Source organism: Artemia franciscana, chromosome 13 (assembly GCF_032884065.1).
Source record: "Artemia franciscana chromosome 13, ASM3288406v1, whole genome shotgun sequence".
In the NCBI taxonomy this organism is placed as follows: Eukaryota; Metazoa; Arthropoda; class Branchiopoda; order Anostraca; family Artemiidae; genus Artemia; species Artemia franciscana.
In genome coordinates this window covers 23,944,724-23,967,273 of record NC_088875.1, presented here as the reverse complement: position 1 = coordinate 23,967,273, position 22,550 = coordinate 23,944,724, and the positions used below count along the sequence as shown (strand labels likewise).

Sequence of the window (22,550 nt, the reverse complement as noted above, 5' to 3'; positions counted from 1 at the left end):
CCCCTCGTCAATACCTTGCTCTATACACTAAAGCTTGAATTTTGTCCCAATTCTTTAAGAATGACCCCTGAATCACAAAGGCCGCAGAATAAATAGTTGAAATTACTAAAAAATACTTTAGCATAAAGAGTGAGGTATTGAGGAGGAGACAAACCCCCTTATATACGTAATAATTTTTGTTCGTTTTAAGTTTTAATGCTGCTTCATACTTCCAGTTGAAAAAACTTTTTTTTATATTTATTTTCTCATTTTTGTTTGGTTTAAATAATGCTAGAAAGTCCTGCACCCACGCAAATTGTCTTCTCTCATGATGAATTCCTCCATGGAAAGATCCTCCCGCGTAGCCCCTCCCCCAACCTCCACCCTCACCGCCGAAACGTCCCCCTGAATACGTCTGTACACTTCCCAATAACCATTACTATATGTAAACAATGGTCAAAGTTGGTACCTTGCAGCCCCTCCTCTGGGGATTGTGGGGGATTAAATTGTCCCCAAAGATATAGTTATTAGGTTTTTCGACTATGGTGAACAAAGGGCACTAGAACTTCTAATTTCCGTTAGAATGAGTCCGTCTTGCGGCATTCTATATATGTAAACACATTCAATATAACATAGTTTTATATCTCCTACTCTTGGTATACGTGTTTCTGAAACTCCTAATAAGTCCAGTTTGAATCGTCTGAATTCAGTCAAAATGACTCGATACTATGGTCATTTTTTAATGACCTTTGAATTTTTTAGATCGTAACATTCCAAGTTCCATTTTACTTAATTTTTCTGTTTATTAAAAACCAAAAAAGAAAGACTAAGGCCGTTTGTATAAAGAAGGCAAACCAATCTTTTTTTGATAAGTTCAATTACTTCCTCTGCATTTTTTACAGTTCTTTTTATCTAAATAAACAGAAAAAAACGGAAATGATTGTAGCTGTGTCCTGAATGTAACTTAGATAGAGGCAGAAGTGCTTTTAACTTGTAATCTTTTGCCTTCTGTGAACCTACCCGTTAAATATGAATTAAGCTTTAATGCATACATTCATGTGCTCAGGAAAAAAAAAACGTCCAGTGATCACCGGATACTAGGGAAATTGTATAAAGAACTCACTAAAATACAAAAAATAAATATGGATACACGGATCGGATCCAATGAAAAACAACTATGTTTTGGACTATGAGCCCCCCTTTCCCTTGGAAAATCTTCTAACTTCCATCCCATAAAGGTGTGAATATTGAGATTGGTACTTTAACGAATTTCTGTTACATTCTTTTGCAGTGTAAACTGATATGGGTCTTGATGTTCCTTCAGGTTACGAAATTCAATCCTTAAAGTGTTCTCAGCATTTTTGAGGCTGATGAACGTAGTTTCTTAAAGATGCGGCTGTAATCATGGAGTTAACATTGGCTAAGATAACGAAATACTTTAAATGTTCTGCACAAGTAGTTTGTTGTGAGATCCGTAGAATGTCAATAAGTAAGAGCTCTTCATAAAAAAGGGAGCCAACGAATTTGCTCGTAAGCTTGCCTTTCAGCTGCCGGGTCAATAAGAACCGCGTTTGCTATTATTCCATGTGAATTCTGCCTGCGACTACTACAAACTCATCGCAGCGTTAACCGCTCAAGGCTATATATATATATATATATATATATATATATATATATATATATATATATATATATATATATATATATATATATATATATATATCCATGGTCGAGCAACAATCATAACGTCTTTCGATAGCTAAGGAAACTATGTTTACAAAAAGAAAGAAAAAAAAAACACCAATAAGTTATAGAACTAGATTTTTGTTTGAGCATGGTCAAAAATCTTGCAAAGCATGCAGCAAAGGAAATTGCTGAACATTTGTTTCCAGAATTAAATAATGAAATAGAATATGCATATTTTCTAATGACAGTCTTTCTGCATTATTAAGCTGTGTTTAAAACTTACTTGAAATCAAATTTGTCACTATCATGGTCTTTTTGACACCTATCGTCAGATTGTTTGTTGTCAATTTAAAGCTTAAAATTTACTTGCATAATCGCAAGTTTGTTCAGATATTGGAATAAAAGGGAAACAGCTGCCCATTCCCCTACACAATTCTCCGAATGATACTTATTGTCTGCTGCTTACGAATTTATTGCTACAACGACCTTTCTACTTTTGCTGATCTTATCGTAAAATTGTTTTTCCAATTAAACAATAACAAACAAAACTTTTATATTACAAGACCCAGAAAATGTATATTTGTCGAATTTGTAACTCTTGCCAGTAGAACTCAACCCCCTCCCCCTACACTAATGACTTGGTTGTTTTGTCCAGTACTTATACAAACGTTAAACCTGATTTGGACCCTCCAAAATTGCAACCCAGTAAAGAACAAACCACGGCCCATAGTAAGCAAAAATTTGAAAAGACTTAAAAAAACTGTCTCCTGAGAAAAAAATTACCATTTGTAGCTGATTCAGGACGGGAACTATTATTTTGATTAGTCTTGACAGCAAAAATCTGCTGCAAAACAAATTTAAGGACAATTTGGAGAAACAAACTTAAACAAACTTGTCCTTAAACAAACTTAAGGACAATTTGGAGAATAGCCTGAAATGCCTCGATCGGAACAAAAAGTACACTTAAAATACACTAAAATACAAAAAAAAGTACACTAAAAAGTACACTAAAATATGAATTCCTGGAGACACTCTAACGAGAAGATTACACCCCTTCATCAGCCTGTTTAACAAGGGAAATCGTTTTTTTTTTGCATGGGTAGTACTGATGTGTCATCTTTCTTTTTCCTGTTTTCTTAGCCCCTAGTGGGGAACTAGAACATCATAGAGAGCTGTTAAAGAGCTCGTTTAATGAGGATCTACTATCAAAACTAGGGTATTTTTTCGAATATCTAGATTCTTCATATATCTCTGACCTATATCTTACACACAAACACACACACATATATATATATATATATATATATATATATATATATATATATATATATATATATATATATATATATATATATATATAACACTAGCTGTTGGGGTGGCGCTTCGCGCCACCCCAACACCTAGTTGGTGGGGGCGCTTCGCGCCCCCCCAAGCTCCCCCGCGCGCGTAAGTCGTTACGCGCCATAATAGTTACGCGCCATTGTAGTTGTGTCCCTATGTCCCACCTGTGAATATAGATAGATATGTATATATGGTTTTAACTACGTAAAACTTGCGAATATAAAACATTCTTTGCTGTCCCATTGTCTTTGCATATAAATAGATTGTCAGGTTTACCGACTCTTGAACATGCAACATATAATGGTCCATGGGAAAACAATCTGTATTCAGATCTATACCTCATGATTCTAATGATTGCCCTTGAGCTTTGTTGATGGTGATTGCTAATCGACCATTCCCTGTCCCGGTGTCCCGGTCGTCATTTACATCCCCCTGTTTCCCCCGGTGTCCCCGTTGTAGTTGTGTCCCTGTGTCCCGGTCGTCATTTATATTCCCTGTGTCCCGGGTCCCGGTCGTCATTTGTATCCCGGTGTCCCGGTCTGTATATACATTCGTTTTTTAGTTTTGTTTTTCTCCTTTATTTTTTTCCTTTTTTTTCTTTTTTAGCTTATTTAGATTTTTAGATTTTTTAGTTTTTTTATTAGTTTTTAGTTTTTTTTTCTTTTTAGTTTTTTTGTCCCGGTCGTCATTTATATCCCCCTGTTTCCCCCGGTGTCCCCGTTTCCTTTTTTTTTCTTTTTTAGCTTATTTAGATTTTTAGATTTTTTATTTTTTTTATTAGTTTTTAGTTTTTTTTTCTTTTTAGTTTTTTTGTCCCGGTCGTCATTTATATCCCCCTGTTTCCCCCGGTGTCCCCGTTGTAGTTGTGTCCCTGTGTCCCGGTCGTCATTTATATTCCCTGTGTCCCGGTCGTCATTTGTATCCCGGTGTACCGGTCTGTATATACATTCGTTTTTTAGTTTTGTTTTTCTCCTTTATTTTTTTCCTTTTTTTTTTCTTTTTTAGTTTATTTAGATTTTTAGATTTTTTAGTTTTTTTATTAGTTTTTAGTTTTTTTTTCTTTTTAGTTTTTTTGTAGTTTTTACCTTCTTTTTAGTTTTGTTAATTTTTGTTTTACTTGTGTCCTGGTCGTCATTTATACTCCCTGTGTCCCGGTGCTTTGTTGATTGCTAATCGAACATTCCTTTTGTCCTGGTCGCTTTCTCTTTGAGTGTCGTCATTTATTTTTTTCTTTTTTAGTTCTTTTAGTTTTTACCTTTTTTAGTTTTTTTTAGTTTTTAGTTTTTTTAGTTTTTTACCTTTTTTTTTTTTTTTTACTTATGTCCTGGTCGTCATTTATACTCCCTGTGTCCCGGTGCTTTGTTGATTGCTAATCGAACATTCCTTTTGTCCTGGTCGCTTTCTCTTTGAGTGTCGTCATTTATTAGTTTTTTCCTTTTTTTTTTAGTTTTTTATTGGTTTTTACCTTTATTTTAGCTTATTTTTCAGTTTTTTCCTTTTTTTTAGTTTTTTTTTATTTTTTATTTTTTTTAGTTTTTTACCTTTTTTTAGTTTTTTTTAGTTTTTTTAGTTTTTTAGCTTTTTTACTTTTTTTATTAGTTTTTAGTTTTTTTTTTGTAGTTTTTGCCTTTTTTTAGTTTTTTCAGTTTTTTTTTAGTTTTTTATTGGTTTTTACCTTTATAGTTTTTTTAGTTTTTTAGCTTTTTTATTTTTTTTATTAGTTTTTAGTTTTTTTTTGTAGTTTTTGCCTTTTTTTAGTTTTTTCAGTTTTGACGTCACCTGATCCAGTTTTTTCAGGTGACGTCACCTGATCCATCCATCCATCCACAGACAGACAACTTATTTTTATATATATAGATATAATATAATATTAGAATATCAATATATATATATAAATATATATATATATATATATATATATATATATATATATATAATCTAAGTGAGTATGCGGGATTTTACATTTTTTTTTGTGCACTAAAAAGTAAGCTAAACAAATCAAGCTAGAAACGTGAAAATTTATGTAGAATGAAATTGGAATCATGAGAATAGATATAGGCTATAAATATTCCAAAAATCCAAGCTAAAAAAGAATTTAAACCAGAAATGTTGTTTGATTTAGCCTCTGAACGGGTCAACTATAGAGCTCACGTTTTATATTTCCCATGTCAATGTTCTATAAATGAAGTTTTTGATCTTTGAATCCTAATAAATTCAGGATGAATTGCACTCCTATGCTTTTTTGATGAATAAAATATTCACCTTTGAGCTTTCTAGCATTACTGTCAGGTCAAGAGTGAACATGGCCAAGATAAAATCAAAATAAAGCTATGCTTGATTGAAACAATGTTCTTGGAAAATTTTCCGTAAATTGTTTTGAATCACAACAACCTAAAAAATATGCTAAATGCGACACCGAAAAAAAAACGAAAATTCTTGAAATATCTAAGCGTGATTGAGTGTCTCAGTTACCAAATCGATTAATATAAAACAACAAATGAAATTGTCACTAGAAATACGTTTCTAGTATATTGACTGTTATGTACCTATCATCTGGCGCAAACAAACAGAAAGAGTTGAAATTGAATCGTATTCTATTTTGAAAGTCAATTGCCATCGTAAATTTCATGCGAAAGCAGAGTGGGTAGAGGTAGTTTTGGGCACTAACTACATGACCTGAATTTTGCTAACTTTATTACCTTTACTGTCAACTACCAAAAAGGCGGACAACACGATTTGTTAATTTAGAAGCAAAGGGTGCCCCTACAGACCACCAGATAAATGTTGATAAAACAAAATATGAAATCTAACCAAGTTGAAACTGCTTTAGCAGATGTCCACTATAACAGACTGACATTGGAGAGGCGAGATGATTTAATTATCTTGGTAATACAGTAACCTAAGAAAGCTGTTGCGGATAAGCTATACTTGCAGATAAGCATTCTATATGCTTTTGCTTCGTTCTTCCTGCTGAATAGAGTTTGGAGAAGCAATGTTATCTTAAGAAGTTTAAATTCTGCTTCTGAAAATTTTACTTACTTGACTTAAGTCTCCTGCCGGGCGCTGCTCGGCGAAGAGAGTGACGTCTGCCTCCTCTATTCGCTTCGGTCCATGGCGAGTATTTGCTTTTCGCCCTTTCTGATGTTTGCCATCGTCAAGAACTCGGAAAGGCTGTCGGGCCAACGTTTCTCCAGTCGGCCGCGAGGTCGCTTCCAACCGATTTTGATAGGACTGAAGTCGTAGATCGTCTTTGCGTGTAGATGTGGTGGCATTCGAAGCAGGTGCCCGAACCAACGTAAGGTTTTCTCGGCTGCGTGAGTTGAAAACCGAGACTGCTTTATGAGCTGCAGAAGCTTCTCACTGCTGACGAAGTCAACCATCATAGGCCCTCGATCCTCCTCAGGCTCTTCGTATGAAATATGTCTATTTTCTTGAGGATTGCAGCTGAGAAATTATTCCGTATATGTATGGGGCTTCCCTCTTCTCTGCCCCTCGCTCTTTACGCTAAAGCTTGTCTTTTTCGCCATTTTTAAGAAGACAGATGAAACACAAGGGCAGTTGAATTGCAATGCGAAGCTTGTTTTAGGCAATAAAACACCTTAGTGTAACGCATTAAGGATAAAAGGGGATACTCCCTTCATGCACGGAATAATTTCTGTTCGTTTATAACATAAGAACAGACACGGACTAGCTATTAGTAACCAGTGGAACCAGAATGAAGGGATGGATGAATTAGGGGCATACAACCTCCACGGACGAAAGATACATTTCCAAGGATGGCTATGGGCCGCGGCCAGAGTCCAAAGAAGTGTAAGCCAGCACTATACACTGGGTTGATCAATAGAAATGGATATGATAAGTCGTAGAAATTCTCTCCATAAGCTATGGCAGTAGGTGAAGATTGATTGGATTTAGGTCAACCATTGCTGTTTTATGTGCCTCCAAGGGCTGGAAAACACAAGTCTAATTAAGTAGCATACATTTAGTGCGATAAAGTTGGTGCAGCACAACAACTATTATCAACAGCAAAGAAATTCCAGAATGCAGCATGGTCGTTTTTCTTTTTGTAGCTGTATTTTGTCTCAGCTTTACGGCATGGGAAGTTTCCAGTCTTCTCTTTATCTATAGTTCAAAGTAACGATTTGGTGGAAAAATCCTATCAATTTGTTCTTATTTGCCTGTGCCTGAACAAAGAAAATGTATTTAAGATGGCCACGTTTGAGGCTAATCTTTGCTAAATTGGACTCGAAGAAAGTTCTTTGATATTACGGTCAATCTATTTTTGTCCTCAGGAGCAATAAATCCCCATTTCTAGGGAATTTTCTTTTGGAAGTTTAAAGTTATGAATGAACCTACTACTATACGATTTAAATCAATGAAAAGGAGCATAGTGAATTGATTTGGCTTCTGAACTTCTCAACTTCAATAGGTATCAACAGCTAAAAGATTTTCCTTCTATCTTTATTTTCTCGGAAATGCAGTCCACCTACGGTAAGACAATTGAAAATCAAAGTGCTTCATACGAAACCAGGGTGCAGTGTTTCTCTTGCGGCTGAAATACAGTCTCTGCATCTAGATTTCCGAAAAAGCTTTTCCTCTGATAAGTGATATATTCCTCTGTAAAAGTTTCAGTTCTTCATTATGTAAATTTTAACCTGTGATATCTGTGCACTTACAAACAGGAAGTTTCCTGGCTAGTTTTATTTAGATGGGATAGTTAATGAACATCAGGGATTATAGGGTTGCCGGAATGTATTTCCGGTTTTAAAGTGTCATGTTTCAAAATGGACAGAAAAGAACGTTGATAAGTCCGAATAATCTTTATTATAATCAAACATTTCGTCACGAACTGTAAGTAAGGAGCGATGCGGCTCAATAGCAACTGAAACTAAAGAAGTTTCAAGCTCCCGTCTACTTTGACTTTTTGTCCCAATTCTTTAAGAACAGCTCCTGAAAAACAAGTTAGAGCAATCACAAGCTTTTTTGAAAAAATGCTAAAAAAATTTAGCATAAAGAGCAAGGTATTGAGGAGGGGGCAACCCCCCTCAAGTCTTAGTTAGAGCAATCCTGAAATCTTAGTTAGAAAAGTAAGAAGCTTTTTTGAAAAACACTAAAAAAAACTTTAGCATGAAGAGCAAAGTATTGAGGAGGGGACGACCCTCTCATATACATAATAATTTCTGTTCGTTTTAATTTTTGATGCTGCTCCTTACTTAAAGTTGAAGAATTTGTTTTTTCTCTTTAATTTCTCCTGGCCGTGACTACCTTGAACCACAAACGTTATTAGAGATTAATTTAAAAAAACTTTTTTACTGAAAAAACAAACAAACAAGTAACCGTGGATTGTCAGTTAAATTGGCATATACTGATATTTCTTCGCTAAGCTTGTGGCAATTTTTCATTTATGAAAGTAAGAAAGGTGAAAACATTTCAAACGTGTTTTGTTTTCAATAAAGCGCAAATTGTGTTCTGGTCTTGAGAAGGCATAGGGGTTATCAGCCCTACTCATGTTAATTTTTGTTCGCTTTGAGTTTGATTCGGCTGTTTATTGTATTTTCTGTTCTTTTTTACTCTAGTAATTTGTAGTAGTTTTATGCTTGGAAGATTATTTGACTTAATTTCTGTTCATTCTTGGCTTAATGGAGCTCTTCACTTTTCTTTGAAAAACCTATCTTGTGGGAAAAGTTTTTTAAATCAATTTCTGTTAGTTTTTTTATTGACATAGTCTTTTTCATGGAAGAACAATATTGTATATCTTTTCAGTTTTCTTCTATAGGAATCCATAGTATGGATTGCTATTTGTATTGGAGGAACTTTTTCAACAATTTTTAATCCTGACACAAACAGTATTTTTTCAATTTTATAGCTTCTGAAGTTGGCCGTAAAAATAAAGCTTAATATCATTCCCAAAAGATTCCATCTATGCTGTTTGACAACGAAGATACACTTATACTCTGTTTATTCTCTTAAATTGTAAGAGCAGAAGTAGTCATAGTAGTATCCCCAAAAGTTTTAACTTATTACCCCCAGTCATTCTCGATACATTGCTGAGATGTCTTAGTGGCAACCATTTAACACAATGCCCTTTGATTTATTTTTAAAGCAACAATTGGTTTTAAAGTATAATAGGCCAATTGCATAAGTGTGGGAGTCGACATGCCTAATATCCCTAAAGACATAGTTGCTGGACCGTTCTACTATGCTGAACAAAATGGCTGTCTCTAAATTTCGACTGGATGCGTTTGGAAAATGTAAGGCTTGAGAGAAGGGCTGCTTGCCCTTCAACTTCTTGTTATTCTTAAGAATGGCATCTGATACTTGCGCTATAATTGGAGTGCAAGGGAGGGAGGATTCCCCCTTCACATATCTAGTAAAAATATTTTTAAACAAGTACAAACTTGACTTTTTTTTTACTTGTATTTACCTAATTCAGCCCTATTCATGCTAATTTTTCCTTATTTTGAGTATGACTCGGTTATTTATTGTATGATTTAAATAAATAAAATACGTTTCAAATAGTTTAACTTTTTAAACTTCAATAAATTAAAAATTATAAAAACTTCAAGGAATATATATACATGTATGTATACTAAACTGACAATCCACAACCATTTTTTTTTCATTGAAGGGCAAATTATGTTCTGGTCTTGAGAAGGACCAGTCTTGAGTTGTCAAAGACATAATTTCCAGACCTTTCAACTACAGTGAACAAAATGCCCATCTCAAAATTTTGATTAGACATGTTTTGGGAATTGATGGGCATGTGGGGGGGGAGTTTGTTTCCCCCTGTCACTTTTGAATAATAAAAAGGGCTCTGTCTCTTCAAATTTCCAATCAAATGAACCGTATTTGAATTTTTTATGACAGCAAATGACCATCTCCAAATTTCTATGAGATGCATTACGGGAAAACGAGGTTTGGAGGGGTGGGGGTCATCCACCCTCCGATCACTCTGGATCTTGAAAAAGGAACTTGAACCTCTGATTACCAATCCAACGAGGTCCTCCGAAGTTTATATCAGATGAATGCACTTCGGGAAAATATGAGGTGTGGTGTTGGTGGGGGGGTATCCACCCTCCGATCACTGAGTCTTAAAAAGGGTACTAGAACAAATCCAATGAGCCCATTCTGAAGTTTGTACGGCCATCCTTTCTATATATACCTTATATGCCCCAGGGTATAACTTACAACTCTCACTCTAAGGGCTGCGGGGGGGGGGGGAGGGGGAGTTGCCATCCCCAAAAACATAATTTCTGGACCTTTCAATTATGTTGAACAAGATGGCTATCCCAACACTTTGATTGGATATGCTTAGGGGAATGGTGTGCATGGGAGGGGGGTTAGTTACCCTCCAATCACTCTTGACAATTAAAAAGGGCACTGGCCCTTTGAATTACCAGTCGAATGAGCTGTTTTTGAAGTTTCTACGACAACAAATGGCCATCTCAAAATTTCTGTCTGATGCATTTTGGGAAAATACGTGGTGTGGGGGGGGTATACAGGCTCTGATCACTTTAAATCATAATAAGGGCACCAGAACTTCTGATTGCCAATTAAATGAGCCCCCTCCGAAGTTTATACGATTATCCTTTCTACCTATATACCTTATATGCCTAAAGGGTATAAATTACTATCCTTGTACTTAGGGTTCTGAGGGGGAGTTTTCATCCTCGAAGATATAATTTCTGAACCTTTCAGTTACTTTGAACAAAATGGCTATCTCAAAATTTTGATTGGAGGTTTTTCGGGAAATGGTGGGCATGGGAGGGGGTTAGTTACCCTCTGATCACTTTCGACGATCAAAAAGGGCACCGGCCCTTTCAATTTCCAATTTAATGAGCTGTTTTCGAAGTTTTTACTACAACAAATGGCCATCTCAAAATTTCTCTCTGATGCATTTCGGGAAAATACAAGGTGTGAGTGGGGGGTTTACAAACCCTTTGATCACTTTGAATCTTTATAAGAGCACTAGAGCTCCTTATTACCAATCTAATGAGTCCCCTCCGAAGTTTATACGATCACCCTTTCTATATTTACCTTATATGCCCCCAGGGTGTAACTTACTACCCATGCACTGACGGTTCTGGGGAGGGAGGTTTCGTCCTCAAAGACATAATTTCTGGACCTTTCAATTACGTTGATCAAAATGGCTATCTAAAGACTTGGATTGGATGGGTTTGGGGAAATGGTGGGCGTGGGAGGGAGTTTAGTTGCCCTCCAATCACTTTCGACTATTAAAAAGGGCACTAGCCCTTTCAATTTCCAATCGAATGAGCTCTTTTTGAAGTTTCTAAGACAACAAATGGCCATCTCAAAATTTCTATGAGATGCATTTCGAGAAAATGTAAGGTGTTGGGGGCGGGGGTCCTACACTCCGATCACTCCGGATCTTAAAGATGGCACAAGACATTTTGATTGCCAATGAAATGATCCCCTCCGAAGTTTAGGGCTGTAGGAGGTTGTCATCCTCAAAGACATAATTTTCGGGTCTTTTAACTACGTTGAACAAAATGGATATCTTACAATTTTGATTGGCTGTGTTTGAGGAAATGATGGGCATTGGAGGGGGGTTAGTTGCACAAATTGTGATATAAACCCATTTTGATATAAACATTTTTCCAAGTTTTTGTTTAGTTGTGAATTTTCTTTGTCTTCAATGGTTAGGCACATTGACGTTCGTGATAAAAAAAAAACAAAACAACTCAACTGGAAGTAAGGAGCAACATTAAATCTAACCTGATGCCTCACAACTATAAAACTTAAAACCAACTGGTATTGTTCCGCATATGATAGGACGGCACTTCCTCAACCTTTGCTTTTACCACTAAAGTTTTCTGTATATTTCCCTATGACGAATACATTGTGTAAACAACGGGCAAATTGCATAACTCACATCCCTTTCCTAAGGATTTGGAAGGAGGCAGGGTCATATCATCCCCAGAGGCATAGTTATTGGACCTTTCATCTATGTTGAACCTCAAAATTTCGATCGAATATCTTTGGGGAAAATGGGGCGTTGGAGGGAGGCTTGTTGCCTTCCAATCTTTTTGGACCTTAAAAAGTACACTACAACTTTAATTTCCGCTTGAATGAGCCCTAACCCGATCTTCTTTGAATATCGGTTCAATTTGATCAACCCTGGGAAAAAAGACAAATAAACACGCATCCGTGATTTTTTTTTTCTGGCACAAAATACAAAATTCCGCATTATTGTAGGTTGGAGGTAGACTATTGAAACCTCTGCATAATTGTTCTCGTGTATGCTGAACCTAATCATGTGATTTTCATTTAGATTTTTGACTTTTTTGGGGTGTTTTTCCCCTGTTTTGACCCCTGTCACATTTTCTCGGGTTCGTAGCTTCTGATGAGTAACATTAGACCTGAAGAATTTCATATATTTGGAATCAACGTAAAAAGCCAATTCTTTCGATGCATTGAGTGTTATTAAAATTATATGTCTCTCCTTACTTTTATTACCACGAACTGTTTGATTACAAGAGAAATGTTTTTTCTTGGGTTTTTAGTATGTAGGCCCTATGCAAGTCTCATGAAGCTTGTCGAATTCCACTAGAATAATCTCTTTATAGCCCATTAAACCATCTTTCGGCTTAATTAGTATGATGACGGGGAGTTTCCGGACTAAATTTTAGAATGGATGTTAATGAATACGTAAACTAATTTCACTTGAACGTTAATTAAACATTAACTAATTTAAGTGACATAATTATTGCTCCTTATGTAAAATTTGTTTTCTAATGATTTTAAGTTATTCGGATTTAGGCATGTGTCTGTAGTAGTCTACTTGTTAACCTTGTCAGGATTGAGCCTAAAAAATAGAAAAGAACTTGATTGTATTGAAAATAAAAAGCTCGAGTATACGGTACAGGCAAAACAGACCTCCCACCGTCCTTTTTTTTGCCCCGTGTATTTTCAGTACGAACGGGGTTACTCCTACCCCCATCTTCGGGTTATGATCGTAGTGATTCCTATCATAGCTTCCTCAAAGTTTTTGTCTTTTAGTGCATCACGAGTGACCTTCTTCGGCTATTCAAAATCTGTTGCCATCCATCTCACTGTTTCATCTGCTTCTTCTGCTCTTGATTTTCTACACACTTTTGATTGTATTTAAGCAGCTCTTATTATGACCTAGTTAACCCCCCAGGAGAAAAAGAGACATACCCGTGCACACATGCAAAAGTGTGATTTTCCTTGTTGTTTAATACCGGGGAACAGGGGCGTAATTTGCTATGGGGCAGGGGGCAACTGCCCATCCCAGACTGGTTTGCCTCCCCCCCCCACCGATCCTAGTTTAGCCTCTCCCCTGCTGAAATTTAGTTTCTTTGAAAGTTTTGTCAAAACTAAGGTAAGACTACATAATTCATGCATCCACAGAAACGGGTCTGCTTTTTTTATTATATTTTCTCCTATATGGTAATATATGGCTCATTTTTCAGTTTTCACTGTCATTTTCGCTTGATTTGTGGAAATCGGCTCCAACTTGGCCCCCCCCCCAGGATTTTGACAAAATTACACCACTGACTGAAAACCCCCAGTTTCCGATTTTTAACAACTGTAATTTTTATTGTTTACTTCTTATTCTCAGAACTGGATTGAATAGGTGCAGGGCCCGATTGGATTTTTTTGCGGGGCCCTATTTATATATTGAATATTTAAATAAAATATACCTGCATAGTAGTTTAAGTACGAAAAGTAGTTCACGTACGTAGTGTAAAATCTCTCCAATATAGCAATATCCCGATTAAATCCAATAAATTTAACATGAACTTTTACGGATGTCAGTTTCCTATATTATAAAGTATATAATACATTATAATAAACCCAGGCCCATTCAAATCACCCTTTATTAGACTCTGCTTATTTTAATTGGATATCATTATGGCATTTGGTATTAACCAAGTGACATATAGCGATCGCAATTCTGTCGGTCTGTCTGTCTTTCCGTCCCGGTTTTGCTACTTTAGGCACTTCCAGGTAAGGTAGGACGATAAAATTTGGCAGGCGTATCTGCAACCAGACCATATTAAATTAGAAATTGTCGTTTCCCCGATTCGATCATCTGGTGGGGAGTGGGGGGGGACGGTTAAATCGGAAAAATTAGAAAAAAGGAAGTATTTTTAACTTACGAACGGGTGATCGGATCTTAATGAAATTGGATGTTGGGAAGTATATCGTGTCTCAGAGCTCTTATTTTAAATCCCGACTGGATCCAGTAACATTGGGGAGAGTTGGGGTGGGAAACCTAAAATCTTGGAAAACGCTTAGAGTGGAGGGATCGGGATGAACCTTGGTGGGAAAAATAAGCACAAGTCCTAGATATGTGATTGATATAACCGGAACGGATCTGCTCTCTTTGGAGGAATTGGGGGGAGGGTAAATTCTGAAAAATGAGGTGTTTTCAACTTATGAAGGAGCGATCGGATCTTATTGAAATTTGATGTTTCAAAGGATATAGTGTCTCAGAGCTCTTATTTTAAATTCCGAACGTATCCGGTGACATTGGGGTGAGTTAGAGGGGAGCCTGAAATCTTGGAAAACGTTTAGAGCCGAGGGATTGGGATGAAACTTGGTGGGAAAAATAATCACAAGTCCTAGATACGTAATTGACATAACCGGAACGGATCCACTTTCTTTGGGGGAGTTGGAGGAGGGTTAATTCTGAAAATTAGAAAAAATGAGGTATTTTTAACTTACGAAGGAGTAATCAGATCTTAATGAAATTTGATGTTTGGAAGGAAATCTTGTCTCAGAGCTCTTATTTTGAATCCCGACTGGATCTGGTGAAATTGGGGGAGTTAGGGGGGAACCTAAAATTTTGGAAAACGCTTAGAGTGGAGGGATCGGGATGAAACGTGGTGGGAAAAATAAGCACAAGTCCTAGATACGTGATTGACATAACCGGAATGAATCCGCTCTCTTTGGGGGAGTTGGGGGAAGAGTTAATTCTAAAACATAAAAAATGAGGTATTTTTAACTTACGAAGAAAGGATTGGACCTTTATGAAATTTATATTTAGAAGGACCTCGTAACTCAGATCGCTTATGTTAAATCTCGACTGGATCCAGTGTCATTGGGGGGGGGATCTTGGAAAACGCTGAAAGCGGAGAGATCAGGATGAAACTTGGTGGGAAGAATAAGCACAAGTCAAGATAAGTGACTGACATAACCGGACCGTATCCGCTCTCTTTGGTGGAATTGGGGGGGGGGGGGGTAATTCGGAAAAATTAGAAAAATGAGGTATTTGTAACTTACCAACGGGCGATCAGAATCTTAATGAAAATTGATATTTAGAAGGATCTTCTGCTTTAGAACTCTCATTTTTAATCCCGACCAGATCCAGTAATATTGGGGGAGTTGGAGGGGGAAACCGGAAATATTGGAAAACGCCTAGAGTGGAGAGATCGGGATGAAACATGATGGGAAGAATAAGCACAAGCTGTAGATACGTGATTGACATGATTGGAACGGATCCGTTCTCTATGGGGGAGCTGCGGGTGTTAATTTGGAAAAGTTGGAAAACTTGAGGTATTTTTAACTTAAGAACGGGTGACCGGATCTTAATGAAATTTGATATTTAGAAGGAACTCATGTCTCAGAGCTCTTATTTCAAATACCGACCAGATCTGTTGAGATTGGGGGAAGTTGGAGACGGAAACCGGAAATCTTGGAAAACGCTTATAAATGTTGTATATTCGTGATTGACATAACCGGACTGGATCCACTCTCTTTGTGGGTGTTAGACGTATGGGATTCAGTGCTTTGGCGAGTTTGGTGCTTCTGGGCGTGCTAGGACGATGAAAATTGGTAGGTGTGTCAGGGAGCTGCACAAATTGACTTGATAAAATCGTTTTCCATGTTTAGACCATCTGGGGGGCTGAAGGATTCTTAAAATTCGGCTAGAGCTCATGCCATATGAACTCTTGGCTCTTCCGACCTCGTCACAAGTGCCATATGAGCTCTTAGCTCTTGTTTTTAAATGGCTTTAGGCTCTTTTCCAAAGTTCACAAAAATCCTTCTCGTAATTGCAAATTACGATTCAGTTTACTCTGAATGAAAGTTACTATATTCAAAATAGTATTGAAACGAATTGAATATTTGTCAACAGGCAGTTTATGCAATAATACGTTTCTTAAATTTTGGCCGATAAGGGCCATGGTTCGCTCTTTAATAGGTTGCTGCTACTGTTGCAATCACGATGCTTAGTGACACCAACAATTGATAGAGGTTGAAAAACCAAGCAGAAATAGAAGAACCTAAAGTGGATATGACACCAATAGTCTATGAGATTTTTACCAATATCAAAGGAAAAAAAGTAGTAAAAAACATGATGTGTTCAGTTTGATGACCAATAGAATCTATATATATATATAAATAAGTTGTTTGTTTGTGTGTCTGTCGACTGACGTCATGTTTGTGTGTCGACTGATGTCATGTTTGTCGACTGACGTCATTATAAGGATTGAGCTGTATGTCGTCATGAAGTTGTTTGTCGACTGACAAAAACTAAAAAGAAAAAAAACACCGGGACACAAATGACGACCGGGACACAGGGAATATAAATGACGACTAGGACAGAGGGACACAACTACAACGGGGGCACAGGGGGATATATAAATGACGACGGGGACACGCAATGGGACAGCGAAGAATGTTATATATTCGCAAGTTTTACGTAGTTAAAAACATATATATATATATATATATATATATATATATATCCAAATTCACAGTGGGACACAGGGACAATGGCGCGTAACGACTTACGTGCGCGGGGGGGCTTGGGGGGCGTGAAGCGCCCCCACCAACTAGGGATTGGGGTGGCGTGAAGCGCCACCCCAACAGCTAGTTCCGACAAAAAACAAAGAGTAAAGCATTAAGGAACGTAATGCTTATAAACAAATATTAAAGAATAAGAGGCGAGAATATCAATAGACCCAAAATATGGAGTTGGAAAAGGCTTACAGATGTGATGATCACAAAGAGTTTTGGAAATTGGTCCAGGAAACTAGGGCCGGGTATAAGAATAAAATGACAATTTTCCGATAGCAAAAACTTGGCCAAATCAACTAGAGGTAAGAAACCTAAAGAATTTAAAGAGTTTAAACAGGTATGGAAAAAGTTCCAAAGCTGCCAATAGCAGAATTTCAGAAGCTGCCGACACTTTAGCAGTACAACTTGTGTCAACTTTTCTTTGAGCCAAAAATGTTTTTATATGTAAAAATGGTATTTTCAACAAACCCGCCAGTAGGTTTGAAAACTGCCAAGTAGCATTGCTACTTTGCTACCCCACTTTTTAAATGGCGGAGTTTGCATAAATATAGCTCAGCAATATTTCTATAAAGCTGCGATGATCTAACAGAATGAATAATAACTTCCATCAGCTATAGAAGTTTTTTTCATATAAAAGTGAATAGGGATACATCATTCACATTGCTGGACCTTTGCATTATAACTAATTCATCTTTGTTAGCATATCATTTAGATTTATATTTGTGGACAGTGTGCTGTTAATAGAGGTAATATTCAGTACTTTTGACATAAGCTATAAATATTTTTAGATGTTGATTTTACTGGTTTTTTCTTTTTAAATTAATTTTTTCATTTTCGTTGGTCGCATATTTACAATACTTCTAAAAAATAAAGGTAAATAAGATTCAATTTTTTTTTTAGAATTTCTATGGATGTATAAGAAGATTTTGAGATTTAGACGTCGACCATGAAGATTGTGCCGACAAGAATCTTAGCTTCAGTTGGAATCGTTGCACTATTTGTGGGTCAAGCATTATGTTCAAGTAAGTTCCTTTGTAGAAGATTTTTTCTTTTATTAATTACAAAGAAGTGTTTTCCCAAAAATTTGTTTGGATGCTGTTGAAAGGGTACTTTAACTAGTGGAGGGAAAAGACGTTCCCACTTTGCGTAGAAATTGTAAGAGCTAGACCCTTGCCACTTTCTCAGAGTATACTGAAATTGACGGGGTAGAAAAAAGGCGCAACCACAATTGTTTCTCTTGCAAATCAACTAGCATGTTGAAGTGTATGCTCGAGCCTAAAATAATATCTGGGATCTACCCGTATAAATGACATATAGGTTTCATCCCTAGTGTGTGTTGCTCTCTCAGGCCACAACTGACGGGCTTTTTCCACAGTTTGGGACCCTTGAGTGTGAGAATTATCATGTGCTTTATTCTGGGAAAGAGCGTATTAAAGCGGCTGGAGTGGCACTGGCTTTAAGTTGTGCAGCAAATAATGCCTTCTTGAGAGGAGGCATACAACTAAGCCCCCAGCGTCAAATACAAGACTGTGATTTCGCTGACGATATTGTTCTCACGGCTCACTGCCAAGAGGACATTCAACATAATCTGAACGAATTAGCAACAAAAGCTATACCTATGGACCTGAAGACTAGTATTGATAAAACGAAAAGTATGTCAAACGCAGTTGTGACGACCATTGTAGCTGGGATTTGATAAGAAGGCACTGATATAGAAGAGGTCAGAGAATTTAAGTACCTCGGTAGTGCAATTATCCAAGATGGGAATTGTGACAGAGAAGTCCTGGTACGCATAGCGTATGCAGATGGAGCATTTTCTCAGCTAAAGAATATTTGGAGATTCAGAAACTACTCTCAGAAGTTGAAATTGCGATTGTTTAGGAGTAATGTACTCTCTGTTCTTTTATATGGATGCGAGTCCTGGAGCCTTTCAAAGAATGAAAAGACTACTTTGCTTCGAGAATAATTGTCTGCGTAGAATCCTTGTGGTACATTGGACCGATAGAGTAATTAATGCCCAGATTAGGGCTGATACTGAACAACCACCGGTGACCGACGAGATCAGAATGAGAAATTTGAAGTATTGGGGGCATATGACCCGCATGAGCGAAGGACGCCTCCCAAACGATTTATGTTGTTGGACCCTACCTGGCATTCGAAGGAGTGGAAGACAACGCAGCATACTTGGTAGATCCCTGGAGAAAGAGACAACGAGTCTTCGAACCACTTTGAATGAACTTTGGTCTTTGGCACAAGATTGGTCAAGTTGGAAGTCAATCGTCTTTGTCCTATTCGCCCCCAGGCGTAGTAGGATCTAAGTAAGTAAGTTGAAATCGATTGGGTGTTATTTCAAGTAAATATGTTCTGCTCCATCTATCAATCAGACCCATGGCCAAAAAGATTTTTATATAAACAAAGCAGTTCTTCGCAATAGTTTCTTTTAATCATAGAAAATTGTTCGATAGCATTTTCATTTGCCCCATAGTTACTTTGCCTATTTGTTTTGATTCGCATCCTGTTAAATGTAATAGGTGGTGTACTAGTGCGATAGACCAAGTTCTGTTTTGGTAATTTTGTGCTTGAATTGGTTTCTTGATATATTTTTATTGATTTGGTAGCTCCTGACTTTTCAAAATTTGAAGTGAGTTTGCACCTTGACCGAAAAGGGCCAACAGCCTAAAACCCCTTTGGGAAAGTCTCCTTGACTGTATCTAAGCGCCCATAAATTTCGAATGGATCCGGGTGCTTTCATACAGGGAGTAGATGAGAATGGAAATTCAGTTTCGCATCTGAAAGTCCATCTCCTCTGTCCCTTAGTCCAAGATAATTGCCCCAAAGGTCAAAAGCGGATCTAACTCCTTTTTTTAAAGGCCAGGGAAGGAATGTATATTTCTGAAAATCGTCATTTTTGCACCCCTTCGGTCCTAGATACTTGTGCCATAAGTTTAAAGCCGATTAGAAAAAAGACGTTGGCTACATTTTGCTGAAAATTTTGTGGTTGGCGGTGGTGCTGTAGGGGTCACTGCACTACTTTGTATCTTCTATCAAACACTGGAAGCCCGGTTCAAATATAGTGCAAACAAGGTTGACCGTGGGGGGTGGCGGACCCCTTTACCCCTGAAGTCTTACATATAAAAAATCTGTGCGTGAAAACGGTTTATACAAGATGGAACATGCTTGCCTTTTCCTAAAAGTTTAATGGCGAAAGGGGAGGAAGGAGACTATGGAATGAGTCATGGGATCACTTCTCGCCTCTAATCACACAAATTAAAAATTATTCTATGTTTCTTATTTAAAATTTGTGGCCGATTTTTAATGGAATGAAAGGCTGGCAGTGGGGGCAGACGAAGTACAATTTGTTTGTATATCGAGTCTAATTTAGTTGATAAGTTGGATGTCCAACGAGCTAAATCATGACCCTGTGTAAAAACGAACTACACTTAGTCCTTCTTAGGTGGCAACTTTTGTTCCCATAAGATGGCACCATATTTAAATAAGAAACGTATGTTGATTTTCAATTTTTGTAATTGGAGGCCAAAAGGGGTCCGACGTTTCATCCAACACTTTCGTTCTATTTACTATCTTGTCACAATTGTGTCTGTGGGCGACCCAGCTGGGGTTTACATATGTTTACATATCGTGTATACGGTGTATATACGGTATATATATATATATATATATATATATATATATATATATATATATATATATATATATATATATATATATATATATATATATATATATATATATATATATATATATATATATATATATATATATATATATTTTGGCTAACTGTTGAATTTAGTTTTCATTTTTTGATTTTTTTTTCTTTTAGCCCAATCTCCTCCGCTTATGGTCAAACAACCCCCTACTGACGAACTTCTGTTTCAAGTTGCTACAAGAATAGATGAGAATGACAAACCTTTTATTATTGAATGTGAAGCCGAAGGGGAGCCAGCCCCAAAGTAAGTTAACGCTGATGCATCGTTTCTTTATTTCTATGTAACTATCTGCATCCTTTCCGTCCACCATTGTATCCTTTATGCAGCATGGGCGAGACAGCTGAAATGTCGTTTCATAATTTTGAAAACTGCTCAAGTAATATGAGAAGAAAGGGCCGGTACCATTAGGTGTTCCTGATAAAATTCAGTCGGATCATTTGGACTTATTCAAAGGCTAGTGTCGCTATTCAACGGCTAGTTAGACAACGGCTCAAGTGATATTCTTCTCAGGTTTGATTATCTTAGGCTAAAAATTCAAGACTCGCATGCATTTCTTGTGAGATTTCCATGGTTTGGAACGTGGCTAGGCCAGACAAAGCAATCTAAAATAAATAACATGTATACCAACTCTTTGATAAAAATGGAAAGACAGATGGTGAGGAATCAAGATGGCGACGACCGAAGTGTCGTGATTGGCAGAATTTAGATATATAGCAGAACTTAGATTCCGCAAAACTTTTGTGATTTTGCAGAACTTGATATCTAGTTTCTCAACCAGGTTTCTCAACTAGATGCTGTTTTTTTTTTTTTTTTTTTTTTTTTTTTTTTTTTTTTTTTTTTTTTTTTTTTTTTTTTTTTTTTTTTTTTTTTATTGATAGAGAACTCTGAACTCTGTGTCAACGAGAGCTACCTAGACATCGATTAATGGCAAACACATGCCTAGGTGTGTCCTATACCCTTAAACTGTTAAGCATATCACCATTGTGTGTGTGATAAAAAATATCTGATATTGGTGAATTATTCTAAATAAAAATTTCGACTATGAAGTTTCTTTTCCTGCTTTTATATATTTTACCGATTTACAGACTTTGCTGCAATAGTTAAAAGGCATATTCTGGCTAGCCATGCATGCGAACTTTGCTTAAGTCTGATCTGATCTTCTAGATCAGATCCCATAGAAGAGATCCATACAAGCTAAAGCTTCAGATGTTTTGATCAGGATTTCCTGCCTGGAAACAGTCTGACACTTCAAAGGAGCATGTTTGCGAGCTTATCACGTAAGCTTGCAAAAATCTCAAGTTTTTTATGGCACTTGGTGTTAACCAAGTGACATATAGCAATCGCAAATTCTGTCGGTCTGTCTGTCCCGGTTTTGCTACTTTAGGCACTTCCCGGTAAGCTAGGACGATGAAATTTGGCAGGCGTATCAGGGACCGGACCAGATTAAATTAGAAATAGTCGTTTTTACGATTTGACCATCGAGGAGGGAGTGGGGGGTCGGTTAATTCGGAAAAAATAGAAAAAATGAAGTATTTTTAACTCCTAACGGGTGATGGGATTTTAATGAAATTTTATGTTTGGAAAGATATCGTGTCCCAGAGCTCTTATTTTAAATCCCTACCAGATCCGCTGAAATTGAGGGAGTCGGGGGGGGGCCTAAAATCTTGGAAAACGCTTAGAATGGAGGGATCGGGATGGAACTTGGTGGGGAAAATAAGGGGAAGTTCTAGATACGTGATTGACATAACCGGAACGGATCTGCTCTGTTTGGGGGAGTTGGGGGGGGGGGGGGGGTTGATTCTAAAAATTAGAAAAAATGAGGTATTTTTAACTTACGAAGGAGTGATCGGATCTGAATGAAATTTGAAGTTTGGAAGAATATCGTGTCTCAGAGCTCTTATTTTAAACACTGACTCAATCCGGTGACATTGGGAATTGAGGGGGGAACCTAAAATCTCGGAAAACGCTTAGAGTTGAAGTATTTTTTTAAGAATTAAAAAAAAATGAGGTATTTATAACTTACGAAGA

The 22,550-nt window shown here is 37.0% G+C and overlaps 1 protein-coding gene across 1 annotated transcript in view; it reads left to right on the top strand.

The window, feature by feature from the left end:
- The window catches only part of LOC136034690 (neuroglian-like), a gene marked incomplete in the record, with an annotated part of 146,180 nt that overhangs the window by 3,716 nt on the left and 119,914 nt on the right, over positions 1–22,550 (top strand). The window contains 2 exon segments of the mRNA XM_065716015.1: positions 17,695–17,816; positions 20,636–20,765. Coding sequence (XP_065572087.1) covers positions 17,741–17,816; positions 20,636–20,765 — 206 coding nt within the window.